Source organism: Podarcis bocagei (assembly GCF_964188305.1).
Source record: "Podarcis bocagei genome assembly, chromosome: 4".
Lineage (NCBI taxonomy): Eukaryota > Metazoa > Chordata > Lepidosauria > Squamata > Lacertidae > Podarcis > Podarcis bocagei.
The window spans coordinates 11,423,996-11,439,697 of NC_138128.1; the positions used below are offsets into that span (position 1 = coordinate 11,423,996).

Below are 15,702 nucleotides of genomic sequence, written 5' to 3' on the forward strand. Positions count from 1 at the left end.
TGAACAATTTAGATTTGTATTGCATGTTTTTTTTTAAAATTACTTTTAATTGCTTTTACTTGCTTGTATTTTATTTTGCTGTAAAGTTGCTTTGAGTTTTCTTTTGTATAAAGCAAGTAATAAAAGTGAAACATAATAAAATAATAATTACTTTCAAGTCAAGCCCCAGTACCCCCAGTACCCCCAACAGGTGTACCTGATTTCTTAGGAAACGTCGTCTCACTTATTTATGACCAAGAGTTAAATGATTTTCTTTCAAACCTGTTAGTCATTTTCTCCTATTCTTCTCAAATCAGTTCTGAGTTTCATGAGCGACTGGGTAAAATTGAGAAATTGAAGAGCAGATATGAAATCATTACCGTTGTCATGATGCCCCCAGAAGGAGAAGAGGAGAAAACTCACACTTATTACGTCATCAAGGTAACCTTCCAGCTCGGATGCTGCCCATGAACTTGTTGAATTATCCATACTTCATCTCCAATTTCTGCTGTTTTCATTACTGGGTATCCTGCGTCTATCCAGTGTAGGATTGGACTATGGGTTGGTTCATAACTTCCTGATCTGCTACTTCAACATAGAGATCACTGAAGTAATCTCATGAATTCGAGGGATTGTGCAATCATCCCAAGGGTAAATGAGAGAAAATATCCACAACCATCTTCAAAATCAGAAGGAATAGACAGGGGGGTGGGCCAAACAACTTTTTGTAGTATTTCTGACTACACTTGTTATTGAAGAAGGAAAATGTGGCACTTTTGACATTGGCCTAGGAAGCAGAAGTGTGTGTTGCCATTCAGTCTAATCTTTCCACTGGTGGGCAGGGCACGTTACAATTTCAGTGCCATTGAACAGTAAAGGTGTTGCTTTATAAGAGGAGTCTGTGGTCAAAACCTTGAGAGAGGTTTTATGTTACCATGTGCGTGGTGTCTCAGAAAAGGCTTGTGGGGGGGGGGACTAAATGTGTTTATTCATTTTCAAAAGTTATGAACCATAACAAAATCTCCATCACTCCGCCCCTCCCCTTGGATCAACCTTTTCATTGGGTCCTGATCCAAAGTTGGTAGACTGGGGTCAGATAAAATTTCTTCATTGGCCACTTCTGACCATATACCTAGAAGAGTTTGGAGTTGATATCCCGCTTTATCACTACCCGAAGGAGTCTCAAAGGGGCTAACATTCTCCTTTCCCTTCTTCCCCCACAACAAACACTCTGTGAGGTGAGTGGGGCTGAGAGACTTCAAAGAAGTGTGACTAGCCTAAGGTCACCCAGCAGCTGCATGTGGAGGAGCGGAGACGCGAACCCGGTTCACCAGATTACGAGTCTACCGCTCTTAACCACTACACCACACTGGCTCTCACCTACACTTAGGGCTTGTTAGCAGCCCCCTCCCCATTTAACTGAACTCTGATTTATCCAACTGTTTTAGGCATTCTTTTGAACTGAATAGGTTGCACATTCTCTCCCCCTGCTTTTTCATAGCTTCCTCACACACTTTCCCTACATACCTCATTCAAAACATGCTGGGTACTATTCATAGGGTTTTAGCTCCACTTTTGCCTGCCCTTCTGCAAAGTTGTTTTTAAGAAAGTATGCTGCACTTTGTTCCCCTGCTGCTGCTCTTATTATTTAGGCTTGGAATAGGTTTGAAAAATAAAAGTATCTATTAAAGGTTGAGTAACTGCAGCCTATCCCACTCCTTAGGTTCTGTGACCTACGCCCACCCTACCATTTCATGAGTCTTTTGGGGGGACAGGCAGTACAGTGGTACCTATGGATGCGAACGGGATCCATTCCAGAGCCCCGTTCACATCCAGAGCAGAATGCAACCCGCGTCTGTGCGTGTCGCGATTTGCCGCTTCTGCTCATGACGTCATTTTGAGCGTCTGCGCATGCGCGAGTGGCAAAACCTGGAAGTAACGTGTTCCGTTACTTCTGGCTCGCCGCGGAGCGCAACCTGAAAACACTCAACCTGAAGCGACTTTAACCTGATGTATGACTGTAGTTTTAATGGAAAACCTCAGGGTTGCTGGGTGGCCCTGTTGAACATTTTCACAGGTGATTCACAGAACCTACCTGCTGTTGAATTGCCATGTATCAAATATGCAGCACATTTGATGTTGATTCATGCAAGCCTAGAAATCTTTGCATATGTCCAGATTTTCACCCAGGATTGAAAACAAGCAGTGTTATGAGGTGTTATTAGACAATATGCACTTGTGCTTAACTACTTACCCCTTTCTGATAGAGGATTCACAAACCCTCCAAGTCTCCCTATTTTCCAGGGACTGTCCTGGATTTACAGAAGCTGTCCCAGTTTCTGATTTGATCCCAGAATGTACCAATTTTTCTTACGACGTCCCTATTTTCATCAGAGAAATGTTGGAGGGTATGGAGTTATGTGACCCCCCGAGCCAAGGAGATAAGTAACTATACAACCTTAAGAAGACATCTGAAGGCAGCCCTGTATAGTTTTTTTTAAAAAAAATGTTTAATGTTTTATTATGTTTTTATATATGTTGGAAGTCACGCAGAGTGGCTGGGGCAATCCAGTCAGATGGGTGGGGTATAAATAATAAAATTGTTGTTGTTGAATAGGACGTCCCTCTTTTCATTGGAAAATGATGGAGGGTATGGATTCTTTAATAAATACCCAAGTGTAATACTGCAGTGTAAGGCAGATGGGGACTGGGTATTAATCTTGAGATTCTGAAATCTGTCAATAGTGATTTTTCTTCTTTCAAGGCTGCCCAGGAAAAGGAAGATCTTCAGCGTGAAGGAGACGATTTGGATGCAAAGATCCAGCTAGCTGAGAAAGAATGTATTGCCCTTGAGAATACTATGCATGTGCTTCATAACTGCAACAGCAACTATCGAGACACATTCAAGGCAGTCACAGAGAAAAGTAAGTAAGTAGGGTAAAAGGCTAAAGTCCAAGAGCAAATGGAGATCAGGAAAGGACTCTGCTTACTAACTGCTCTGCCACAAACACTGCAATGTAATTTACTTTTTTAGTTCTTCTAGGCTCAGAACATGCAATCTTTTCCATGTGATGCAGTGAAGTTATGGATGAAGATGATCAGAGTTAAAATCTTTGCACAACCATGAGCCTCACTGCATCACCTGGGGCTGGAAATGCTTGAGCCACCTAAAAAGATGTTGGATCATTGGGACTTGAAATGCAGGTTGCATTAAGCAACACAGTTCCTTCCAGTGATTTCAGATGTACCTTTTTCTCAGAAGCAATAGTTTCCTAAGTATAAAAGGCAGATTTAATTACAACAGAAGTAGGCTATGCTACTTACACTGAAAGTGTAGCAGACTATAATATCACAGTACAAACTAGTTTGGAAAACAAACTAAATTGGAACTTTAAAATCTCCCCCTTTTATTTGTACCTGAATATTAAAATAGTGTTTTGATGACAGAGAAAGCATTTGCAGTTAACTTTTGCTCCCTCTGCTGGCTCTATTACTTTATTATTATGCCATCTTCATTAATAAGTTGTGAGGATTTTTGAAAAACTGCCATGTTAGGCAGTTTTAAGAGAGGAACTTCTTTAGCATTTATTAGATAAGGCCTTAAAATGGTATTTGAGTTGACCATAGAGCTGGTTCACACAACACAGTAAGCTATGCTATGATTTAGCAAGACTGAACATGCAGACTCCCAGGGACCCAGGAGTTCACAGATACTTTGTTCTGCACCAATCCCTTTTACCACCCTTAGACGTGATGTGTCATCTGAATTTTGATTTGCAGTTAGGGTCTCCCTTAACTAATTACAAGCTGCAACCAAGAACAAACCTAGAAAGGGCCAGAGGGGAGCAAAGCAAGAACAAGCACCTATTGGGGAACCTGCATATTCACACAGAGGCATAGTCTCCCTAAGTCAGTTTCACTTACTATGTTGTGCGAACCAACTTATGACTACAATCAACACTGAACCAGGGTTAAGCAATGTCTCACATTAGGTCTGCATTAGCCCATAAACTTTTCAGTCAAGCACACTGCATAATATTGTCATTCAGATTAGTATAAGGTACTGTAAAAGCGAATTTGTGTAGATCTGATCACTTTTGACGTCTCATTGCAGACTAAATGTTTTGAAATGCATCAGTTTTGTTATGCTGGAAGCGATTCATGCAGTCTCCTTTGCTGGAACGCATATCCTTTCCACAGTCCATCATTAAATGAGTGTCCTAGACCTTTTAATGATTTAAACATTTTTAAATTAGTGCATGACTTTAACATCTGCTTCTGTTTCTGATCATGTTTATGGTTGATTGTGCCTGTAGCGGTGTGGACTTTCGCCACTTTTAAAAACCCTTGCTTAGTTTACTGTGGTTGGTTCCCTGTATTTATTTAATAGCTGTATTGGACTAGACTGGGTGTTTTTAAAGTAATTTTTCCTGTATGTTGCCTAGAGGTAAGGCAACCAATAAATTCAATAAATAATTGTATTTTTAATAGGTGAGGAGCACCAAGAGAAGCTGAAATTGGAAAACGAGAAAAGAGCTGCGGATGAGAAATACAGATACAAGAGAAGACAGATCAAGGAAATCCAGGAAGATGTACAGGTAAAGAAACTTCTGTCTTAAGCTAAGGTTTAAGCCACTCTATAATCCTTATCCAAATTTAAACTTTTCTAGCAACTTTGTTCTTATATCTATCCACTTCCTCACACTGTGAGGTGCCACCTTTGCTTTGCAATTGGACAGGAAGAGGTGTAAAGGGAGGAATAGAATGAAGCAAATTCTGTGCAAATATCCTATGAAGAGTATTTATTCATTCCATATTTTGCAACTGTCACTGTCTTTCCTACCAGTTCTTTTGAAGTCGTGTAGATTTTAAATTGCTTTATATATTATTGCTTTATATCATATATGTCAGGGAACTGACATCGTAGCAGAGGGGGAAAGCGGTGCTTCCAGACTCTGCAGAAGAGGGAACGAGTAAGGGTAGAGAGAGAGAACGTCATCTGGGGAAGAATGTCCAGGTGACACCAGGAAGAAGGGAGAGGGAGAAAGCATCTCGGAGGAAAGGCTCTGAGACTCTGGCAGTGAAGGAAGTGAGGAGGGTGGAGGGGCACCACTAGGCACGCCCACTCTGCGCAGAAGGGTTACGCGCAGAGAGGCGAGGCGAAGATTGTCCGTCAAGGAGCTCTTATGCTGGAGGAAATTTAGGAGACGCCCACTCACGGATTCGTCGAGCGACTGAGCAGCAGCAGCACCCAGGCTGCTCAGTCAGGGAAAGACACAACCGCCCCTAAGCAGTTTGGAACAGCTAGAGGTTTACACACAAGCAACCCCATTTCCCGTGACACTATATATATATATATATATATATATATGCAGGTTTTGGTGTCTTCGGGTGTCTTCCCGTGTAAGAGTTGGGGTGTCTAGGCGACGTTTCGACGAGGTCTCACTCGTCATCTTCAGGCTGGTGCTTTCGGCTTCTTGTTACTGGAACAGAGCAGGATCTCAGTGTTTGAGTTCCTATAAATACTGTTGAGGGGGTGTGGTGTATAGCCTCCAACGTTCTGGGCAGAGAGGAAGTTCCCAGGTTAGTGTGCCTTTTCTTCTTTTGTTCATTAATTACTTGAGGGATATCTTGAGTGATTACTTGAGTGATATTCTGAGTACCACTTAGGAGGGTCATTAGGTGTGGATTAGTTGCTAAAGCTTTCGTGTCTTGACCTCTTGACCTTGTAAAGAGTTTTTCTGAGAAGATGGCTGTACTGCACTTAGTTGTGCTCTGGCTTGGCTTCGTGTATAGGGGCGAGCTGTGGTTTTGTGCCCTGTGCCAGCTAGATCTGTGTAGGGATTGCAGGGGGGTGCAGCATCCGGAGGTGCCACTATGGTTTGGCTACTGGATGGTGTCTGTAATTTATCTGTGGAGAGGGTCTGGGTTTGGGTCTGGTGTGGTTGATTGGAGATGGCGTTCTGTGTGCCTCTGGTTCTGGTGTCGGTTTTTGTGGGGAGGGCTAATTTCCAGATGTCTGGCAGGCGGGACGTGTCGTCACGCTTGTTCATGTTGTGAGGGTGTTTCTCTATCTCGATGGCTTCCATGATTATTCTCTTGTGGTGATGTTCCATGTTAAAGAGCAATTTGGAATCTGCAAAATTAATTTCGTGTCCTGTTTCTTTCATGTGTTGGTAAAGAGAGGAAGTTTTTTCTTCTTTTTTGACGGCATTCTTGTGTTCTGCGATACGTGCATTTATTCGTCTGTTTGTTTGTCCAATGTACGTGGCTGGGCAGACTTTGCAGGGTATTTCATAGACCCCTTGGTTTTCTAACTGGATTTTATCTTTTGGGTTTCTGAGGATATTGGCTATTTTTTGGTTGGTGCAAAAGGCTGTTTTGATATTGTGTTTATGGAGGATTTTGCTAATTTTATCTGTAGTGCCCTTGATATAAGGAAGGAGGGCCATGCCATTGTTTTCTTCTGTGTCTTGGTTTTTGGGGGGTGTTTCTTTTTGGATTAGCTTCGTAACCCTGTTTTGCTGGTATCCGTTGGCGATTAACACATTTGAGAGATTTTGTAACTCAGTTGTCAAGTGGTCTTTGTCAGCCAGGCGTTTGGTTCTGGAGATGAGAGTCTTGGCTACGGAGTTTATTTGTGCAGGGTGGTGGTGTGATTGTGCATGTAAGTAGCGGTTGGTGTGTGTTTTTTTCCGGTAGATAGTGTGTCCTAGGGAGCCATCAGGTTTTTTGTAGATTAGGACGTCAAGGAAGGGAAGTTGGTTGTTGGCTTCTATTTCCATAGTGAATTGTATTTTGGGGTGTAGGCTGTTGAGATGTGTGAGGAAGCTATCTAGTTTTTCCTTCCCGTGTGGCCAAATTACAAAGGTGTCGTCAACATATCTGAGCCAAAGTTTGGGTTTGTGTTCTGACTTGTCTAAAGCATTGGTTTCAAAGTGTTCCATGTACAGATTTGCGATGACCGGTGAGAGGGGTGATCCCATAGGTGCTCCTTCTATCTGTTTGTATCTTTGTCCATTGTGGATGAAGTACGTGTTGGTTAGGCAGTGGTTGGTCAGGTCCAGGATGTATTCGGGGGGATTGTATTTGTTTTGAATGGCTGTCAAGGCTTCATTAATGGGCACTTGTGTGAAGAGAGATACAACATCGAAGCTCACAAGTAGGTCATCGGGATGTAGGTTTTGCTTCTTTATTGTTTCTATGAACTGGAAGGAGTTTGTAACGTGTGAAGCGATAGATTCTGCATAGGGCTGAAGTTGCTTAGCGAGAAATTTAGCGAGATTTTGTAGAGGTGAGCCTATGGAGCTGACTATTGGTCTGAGTGGTGTTCCTTCTTTGTGTATCTTGGGGAGACCGTAGAGTTTGGGGCATCTGGATGATTTTTCTCTGGGGATGATTCTTAGCTGGATTTCTTCACTGATAGGAGAGGCTTTTATTTTGGATTTGGTGGTTTTTTCCAGATAGGTGGTGGGATCTGTTTTTATAGGTTGGTAGGTAGGGTCTTGGAGTAGATTTGATAGTTTTGCTTGGTAGTCCGATGTGTTCATCACAACAGTGGCATTACCTTTGTCTGCTGGGAGAATGATTATGTTGTTGTCTTTCCTCAGGTTGGTGAGTGCTTTCTGTTCTTCTTTGTGTAAATTGCTTCTGGGTGGTTTGCTGGAGCAGAGGATGTTGGTGACTTCAAGTCTGATTTTATTGGCTTCATCTGGGTTGATTTTGGTTAGGCTAGCTTCGACTCCGCATATGATGTTTTCCGTGGGGATGCGTCTCGGGGCGACTGCAAAGTTGAAACCTTTGGAGAGTACTTTGGTTTCAGTTGAGGTGAGGATCCTGTCTGATATGTTATGTACTGTTTGTTTCATGGGTTGTTGTGGAGGGTGGCTGGGCTTCTGGCGTTTCTCTAGTTTGTGGAGTTTGTTGGTGTGTATGTCTGTCTTATGTGAGGACTCTGTTTCAGCTCTCCAAACGGCTAGTTGTTTGCATTTGTCCCAGAGTGCAGGGTGGATTTTGTTACAGAGTTTGAGGTGAAGAGTGAGCAGATCTTTGTTGGTTTGGTTTAGTAGGTATCTTTTCTTATGTAGTTCGTTTCTGATTAGGGATAGTTCAGTTCGTTTCAGGATCCTTTCGGTAGCTGGGGTTTTAGAGTGGAATTTAAGTTGGAAGCATGTGGGAATTAAGTTGTTGTCTCGGCAGTTGCGTAGGAACAAGAGATCACATAAGATGGTGGCTCTTCGGATTTCTAGTTTCTCGTAGGTTCTTGTCAGCTGGAAGGTTTCCTCCCCGTAGAGGTGAGATATTTGCTTTCGTAGATTTTCACGGGTACAGGAATGTAGGTTTTGGTGTCTTCGGGTGTCTTCCCGTGTAAGAGTTGGGGTGTCTAGGCGACGTTTCGACGAGGTCTCACTCGTCATCTTCAGGCTGGTGCTTTCGGCTTCTTGTTACTAGAACAGAGCAGGATCTCAGTGTTTGAGTTCCTATAAATACTGTTGAGGGGGTGTGGTGTATAGCCTCCAACGTTCTGGGCAGAGAGGAAGTTCCTAGGTTAATGTGCCTTTTCTTCTTTTGTTCATTAATTACTTGAGGGATATCTTGAGTGATTACTTGAGTGATATTCTGAGTACCACTTAGGAGGGTCATTAGGTGTGGATTAGTTGCTAAAGCTTTCGTGTCTTGACCTCTTGACCTTGTAAAGAGTTTTTCTGAGAAGATGGCTGTACTGCACTTAGTTGTGCTCTGGCTTGGCTTCGTGTATAGGGGCGAGCTGTGGTTTTGTGCCCTGTGCCAGCTAGATCTGTGTAGGGATTGCAGGGGGGTGCAGCATCCGGAGGTGCCACTATGGTTTGGCTACTGGATGGTGTCTGTAATTTATCTGTGGAGAGGGTCTGGGTTTGGGTCTGGTGTGGTTGATTGGAGATGGCGTTCTGTGTGCCTCTGGTTCTGGTGTCGGTTTTTGTGGGGAGGGCTAATTTCCAGATGTCTGGCAGGCGGGACGTGTCGTCACGCTTGTTCATGTTGTGAGGGTGTTTCTCTATCTCGATGGCTTCCATGATTATTCTCTTGTGGTGATGTTCCATGTTAAAGAGCAATTTGGAATCTGCAAAATTAATTTCGTGTCCTGTTTCTTTCATGTGTTGGTAAAGAGAGGAAGTTTTTTCTTCTTTTTTGACGGCATTCTTGTGTTCTGCGATACGTGCATTTATTCGTCTGTTTGTTTGTCCAATGTACGTGGCTGGGCAGACTTTGCAGGGTATTTTATAGACCCCTTGGTTTTCTAACTGGATTTTATCTTTTGGGTTTCTGAGGATATTGGCTATTTTTTGGTTGGTGCAAAAGGCTGTTTTGATATTGTGTTTATGGAGGATTTTGCTAATTTTATCTGTAGTGCCCTTGATATAAGGAAGGAGGGCCATGCCATTGTTTTCTTCTGTGTCTTGGTTTTTGGGGGGTGTTTCTTTTTGGATTAGCTTCGTAACCCTGTTTTGCTGGTATCCGTTGGCGATTAACACATTTGAGAGATTTTGTAACTCAGTTGTCAAGTGGTCTTTGTCAGCCAGGCGTTTGGTTCTGGAGATGAGAGTCTTGGCTACGGAGTTTATTTGTGCAGGGTGGTGGTGTGATTGTGCATGTAAGTAGCGGTTGGTGTGTGTTTTTTTCCGGTAGATAGTGTGTCCTAGGGAGCCATCAGGTTTTTTGTAGATTAGGACGTCAAGGAAGGGAAGTTGGTTGTTGGCTTCTATTTCCATAGTGAATTGTATTTTGGGGTGTAGGCTGTTGAGATGTGTGAGGAAGCTATCTAGTTTTTCCTTCCCGTGTGGCCAAATTACAAAGGTGTCGTCAACATATCTGAGCCAAAGTTTGGGTTTGTGTTCTGACTTGTCTAAAGCATTGGTTTCAAAGTGTTCCATGTACAGATTTGCGATGACCGGTGAGAGGGGTGATCCCATAGGTGCTCCTTCTATCTGTTTGTATCTTTGTCCATTGTGGATGAAGTACGTGTTGGTTAGGCAGTGGTTGGTCAGGTCCAGGATGTATTCGGGGGGATTGTATTTCCTCTCTTTACCAACACATGAAAGAAACAGGACACGAAATTAATTTTGCAGATTCCAAATTGCTCTTTAACATGGAACATCACCACAAGAGAATAATCATGGAAGCCATCGAGATAGAGAAACACCCTCACAACATGAACAAGCGTGACGACACGTCCCGCCTGCCAGACATCTGGAAATTAGCCCTCCCCACAAAAACCGACACCAGAACCAGAGGCACACAGAACGCCATCTCCAATCAACCACACCAGACCCAAACCCAGACCCTCTCCACAGATAAATTACAGACACCATCCAGTAGCCAAACCATAGTGGCACCTCCGGATGCTGCACCCCCCTGCAATCCCTACACAGATCTAGCTGGCACAGGGCACAAAACCACAGCTCGCCCCTATACACGAAGCCAAGCCAGAGCACAACTAAGTGCAGTACAGCCATCTTCTCAGAAAAACTCTTTACAAGGTCAAGAGGTCAAGACACGAAAGCTTTAGCAACTAATCCACACCTAATGACCCTCCTAAGTGGTACTCAGAATATCACTCAAGTAATCACTCAAGATATCCCTCAAGTAATTAATGAACAAAAGAAGAAAAGGCACATTAACCTAGGAACTTCCTCTCTGCCCAGAACGTTGGAGGCTATACACCACACCCCCTCAACAGTATTTATAGGAACTCAAACACTGAGATCCTGCTCTGTTCTAGTAACAAGAAGCCGAAAGCACCAGCCTGAAGATGACGAGTGAGACCTCGTCGAAACGTCGCCTAGACACCCCAACTCTTACACGGGAAGACACCCGAAGACACCAAAACCTACATTCCTGTACCCGTGAAAATCTACGAAAGCATATATATATATATATATATATATATATATATATATATATATATATATATGCTTTATGTATTATGTTGGGAAAGATGGAGGGCACAAGGAGAAGGGAACGGCAGAGGACGAGATGGTTGGACAGTGTTCTCGAAGCTACAAACATGAGTCTGACCAAACTGCGGGAGGCAGTGGAAGACAGGAGGGCCAGGCGTGCTCTGGTCCATGGGGTCACGAAGAGTCGGACACGACTAAACGACTAAACAACAACAACATATATTATGGCAGGAGAAAATCAGGACGGTACCCACTTCCTCCAGTCCACGCGTTGGGTGTCACAAAACATAGGGACCAGGCCCTCTAGAAGTCAGTGCTGGTGATGCTATTGGTGATAAAACTGCACCTATGCATTTGATTACACAGATAGAGGCTCCTCTAAAAACATGAGAAGTAGCAATGCCATTTAAGAGAAGTCGGAAGAAGGCATATTGTTCCAAACTACACAGCCCCTACTAATTGTGTTACCCTTTGTACATTTTTTGTACTTTTTTATTATGGAGTATGTCTTACCTGGTATATGACCCAGAAATTTGCAAGGGTGGAATATAAAGGAAGTAACAAGTAAATCACTAGTTCCTTGAGCTTTCTTCTAACTCTGATATCATACTGTTCTCATTTTACAGATCTGAGTTACAACTCAAGAAAGAGAGAATGTGCCAATGTGTATTTTATTATATTGTGTAGCATTTATTTATTGTTATGGATTTTTAAAATGGCTTCAAAACAGGTTTATGTACAAACTTGTATTTCTCCAGACCATGCAGGGTAATCTTGATACTCTTTTGAAAGAGGAGGCTCTCTGCAGAGAAAAAATACAAGAGAAAGAAGCACAAGCTTTGCAGTTAAGTAAAGACATAGATGACCAGAAGCCAAAACTAGAAAGAGCCACAAAACAGGTTAGTTTAAATGAAGATAGCACTATCATTATTAAATGAATTGTTTCAATTTCAATTAAAAAAGATAAACATTGTCCGTTACTGCTAAAATATTTACTATATAACATCTGTTAACATGAAATCTAATTGTTACCATAGCAGCATAGATTAAACAATACTTGTAATACTTTTCTGTTTAAAAAGGTGGCCCGAGTAACTAGAGAGATCCGAGCATTAAAGAGGACTCAATCAGAAACACAAGAAGAACAAGATATTGAACTTCGTTCATTGAAAGAGTTCAGCAGATCAATTGATATAATGCTGCACGAAGTTGCAGAATCAAATCCAGATTTGAACACAATACTTCAGAGATACTTCGAACAGGTACTCTCTCGTGTTGATAAATCTGCTTCCAAAAAACACCACCAAAAACTTTCAAAGACTTGCAGACCTTAAACCCACACCACAAAATACGGCAATATCAAAGTAATAGCCTAATATGAACTCGGTATGGTTGTTTATATCCAGTAATGGTTAATACCACAATACTTTTTTTTTAGGCTTCTCTCCAGCTTCAGATTTCTTCTCGGCTTAGCTTTCGGTCATCTCCTCACAGCTCATCCTCTTCAAATGTGTAAGTGCTATTATAAAAATGTTTTAATCTTTGTTACTGTATAGTGACCACAACATTTATCCAAAGAGGATGGGGGAAATGGTCTGTATGTAAGGTAACTAATCTTTCCTGACTGACCACTTGGCAGGAGCTAGGAAGAGAACACACCAGTGACTCACCATTTCAGTGGGGAATAAAGGGGAGAGTTGATTTGTTACTGGTACTCTGCACACAAACTGTCACTAAATACAGCAAGTAGAACTTGATGATCTACTGGAAAAGGAGCCCCACTTAATTTTGGTCCTGACTTTTGACCAAAGAACAGTCGTTCAGTGTTTATGGAGCTTACTTTTTCAGCTAGGGCAAAATACAACCATATTCACACTAGTATGGCACTTAAATCACCCTCATGGAGTACTAAGGAAAGGAGCTTTAAATTATTCTGTGAACCCCCGAGATCTTTGGATGAAGGGCGATATACAAATTTAATTAAATAATTAGGCCAGGCATAGGCAAACTTGGCCCTCCAGATGTTTTGGGACTACAACTCCCATGTTCCCTAGCTAACAGGACCAGTGGTCAGGAAATTGTAGTCCCAAAACATCTGAAGGGCTGAGTTTGCCTGTGCCTGAATTAGGCCTTCAACAGCATCTAATATCTGGCACACTTTCCCCTGTGGATGGACTTCAAAGGCAGCAGCAAAGGAAAACAGGGCAGTATTCAGTGCTAGAGAAGACCTATTATTATTGAAATTTGTTAGTCACTTAATTTTTCCCAAGGCAACCCAAAGCGACTTAAAACCAAACCAACCACCCCCAAATGCATTAAAACCAAGGGGCAGGGAGCGGACATTAAAAACATCCCACCCACTTCTAGAAGGCCACAGATAAAGGCCAAAGCCCTGGTTATAAAGTTTTTACCTGGCACCTAAATATATATAATGATGACGCCACAAGAGGGGAGAGCATGCCACAAACAGGGAGCCACTGCAGAAAAGGCCTGCTCTTATGTTTCCACTCTCCAGACCTCTCATGGAGGGGGCACATGAAGAAGGAAGGACCTTGATTATGATTGCAGGGTCTGGGTCAGTTCATATGGGAAGCGGTGGTCCATGTGTGACAAGCAATTGATAGCAGTAAAAATAAGCTTATTTCAACGATCCTTTTGAATGCGGTGTAAAATGGACTTTAAGGGGCCATTCTTGGCCTAATGCTTTCGGAGTGTTGCTTCATGCATTTAAACATACTGAGCTCATTTCAATAAGCTGTTTCTTAGCATGTACTGAGGTCATCGCCTTTTGGTGGTGGTGGGGATCTTGACTGATTGGAGCAAGGTCTCACAACAGTCACAGCAAGTACAGTGGTACCTCGAGTTACATACGCTTCAGGTTAAGAACTTTGCTTCAGGATGAGAACAGAAATCGTGCTCTGGCGGCCCAGCAGCAGCAGGAGGCCCTATTAGCTAAAGTGGTGCTTCAGGTTAAGAACAGTTTCAGGTTACGAACGGACCTCCGGAATGAATTCAGTACTTAACCCGAGGTACCACTGTACTGAGAAGGGATCCACCGAAGACACTATGGAATCAGGTAGTACAGGCCGGTAGAGCAGCATTGATTACCTGCCATGTGTGGTTCTTGGCTACCAAGAGAAAAGGTAGAAAGGTAGCAGGGGGCTTGGTGTGGGTGTAGTGGCAGGCGTGTCAGATTGGCCCTGCCGCTGTTCACTCCCTAGTGCCATGCCCTTCCCCAGTGGCGTAGCGTGGGTTGTCAGCACCCGGGGCAAGGCAAGTAATTTGCGCCCCCGCACCGCACGCCTGGTACCCCCTCCCTCCACAGTGGGCGGCGACACGGCTGCTCGGATCGGATTCGCACAGCCAGCACTGCAGTGAGAGAGAGAGAGTGAGCCAGGTAGGGCAGAGAGCTGCGAGAGTGAGAGCGCCCCCCCCCGATGTTGCACCCGGTGCTGCCAGCCCCCCCCCTGCACCCCCCACGCTACGCCACTGCCCTTCCCTCTTGGTAGTAAGTAGCAGTGCAGAGGATTAGGAAGCAAAGTGAGCAGCACTGCCTCACTGGCCGCAACTGGAATCAGACAGTAGCAAAGGCAAGAACCTCACATGCCAAGAAGCGTAGCAAAGATAGGGAACAGCACCAAGAGTACTTTATGGGTGAGGCCATGCCAAGTTTACCACCGAGAAGACCCTGTCTTCTTCCCCTGCTGCTGGGACAAGTGCTCAGGGAGGCTCATTAATATCTTCCTGTACTGCTTAAGATAATCATGTAAGATTCAGTGGAGGGACCAAGGCAGGGACTTCTCTTTACATTTTTTTTTTTAAAAAATGGACAGGATTTTTTTCACTGCTAATATGGATGTTACAACATCGTATTGTTTTCTGCAATATTCAAGATATATTTATAGTGTGACATCTTTCCTTTTGTCTTCTAGGTCCCCCAAGAGTTCAGCTTCATCTGGTGCTCAACTTAAAGTTGTATCTCTGACTTTGAGTCCCAATGCAGAAACTCTTTCACGTCCTTCTAGCCAAAGCAGCTTTTCTGGAACCTCTCGTAGCAAAAGCCCCAATTAGCTTTCACTGTTATACTGCAGGGAATGTCTCAGAGCTTTTAAAGACATAAATGATTTAATGTTTACCTACTATTTAGAAATACTAATTTGCTAAACTGCAAGTTCCTTTGTGGAGAAGTAATTTAAACATTGTTTACTTTGGGTTATAGCAAACAAGCTGAGTTACTGGAAAATAGAATAAAAGTTGTTTTTTTAAAAAACCCTCAATGAACATGAAGTTATTTAATAATTTCAGTAGCCTGAGAAGACTGGCTTTAATGTTTCACATTTCTTCAGGTTTTTTAAAGATTCTGTAGCTTTAACTAATGGTAATCTTTAGAAAACAATATCAAACTGTGCTCCCCTGCCCTACCCGTCTCAATAAACTTCCTCTATTCATGACTCGGCTTAAGTAGCATCTTTTACTTAAAGATTCTGAGAGCGTTGGGGAAGTTTTCCTAAGACTTCTTGGCCCACCCCCAAAAATGATTCAAGTGAAAAAGCCACTGGATGATCCACAGACATTAAAGAAAACCAAGGAAGTTTTATAAAAAATTTAATGGCAAGACAGGCTATTTACACACTAATGGCACATTTTTGTTTTTATTAACAATACAAAGTTAACAGTCATTGATGCCTTGGAAATATTCCTTCTGTAAAGTGCAATTTAGATGCCAATTAAGCACAGGTGGCAGTCTTAATAGTAGTAAAGTTTCTCAGCCAATCACGCTATCACA

The 15,702-nt window shown here is 42.9% G+C and overlaps 1 protein-coding gene across 1 annotated transcript in view; it reads left to right on the plus strand.

Annotated features, from left to right (window-relative positions):
* Positions 1-15,367, plus strand: part of CCDC39 (coiled-coil domain 39 molecular ruler complex subunit) — a 32,728-nt gene extending 17,361 nt beyond the window's left edge. Inside the window, exons 14-20 of the mRNA XM_081190102.1 lie at positions 297-420; positions 2,744-2,903; positions 4,471-4,577; positions 11,675-11,815; positions 11,999-12,178; positions 12,355-12,428; positions 14,849-15,367. Coding sequence (XP_081046228.1) covers positions 297-420; positions 2,744-2,903; positions 4,471-4,577; positions 11,675-11,815; positions 11,999-12,178; positions 12,355-12,428; positions 14,849-14,987 — 925 coding nt within the window. The 3' untranslated portion in view covers positions 14,988-15,367. The remainder of the gene's footprint in view (positions 1-296; positions 421-2,743; positions 2,904-4,470; positions 4,578-11,674; positions 11,816-11,998; positions 12,179-12,354; positions 12,429-14,848) is intronic.
* Positions 15,368-15,702: the final 335 nt, after the last annotated feature.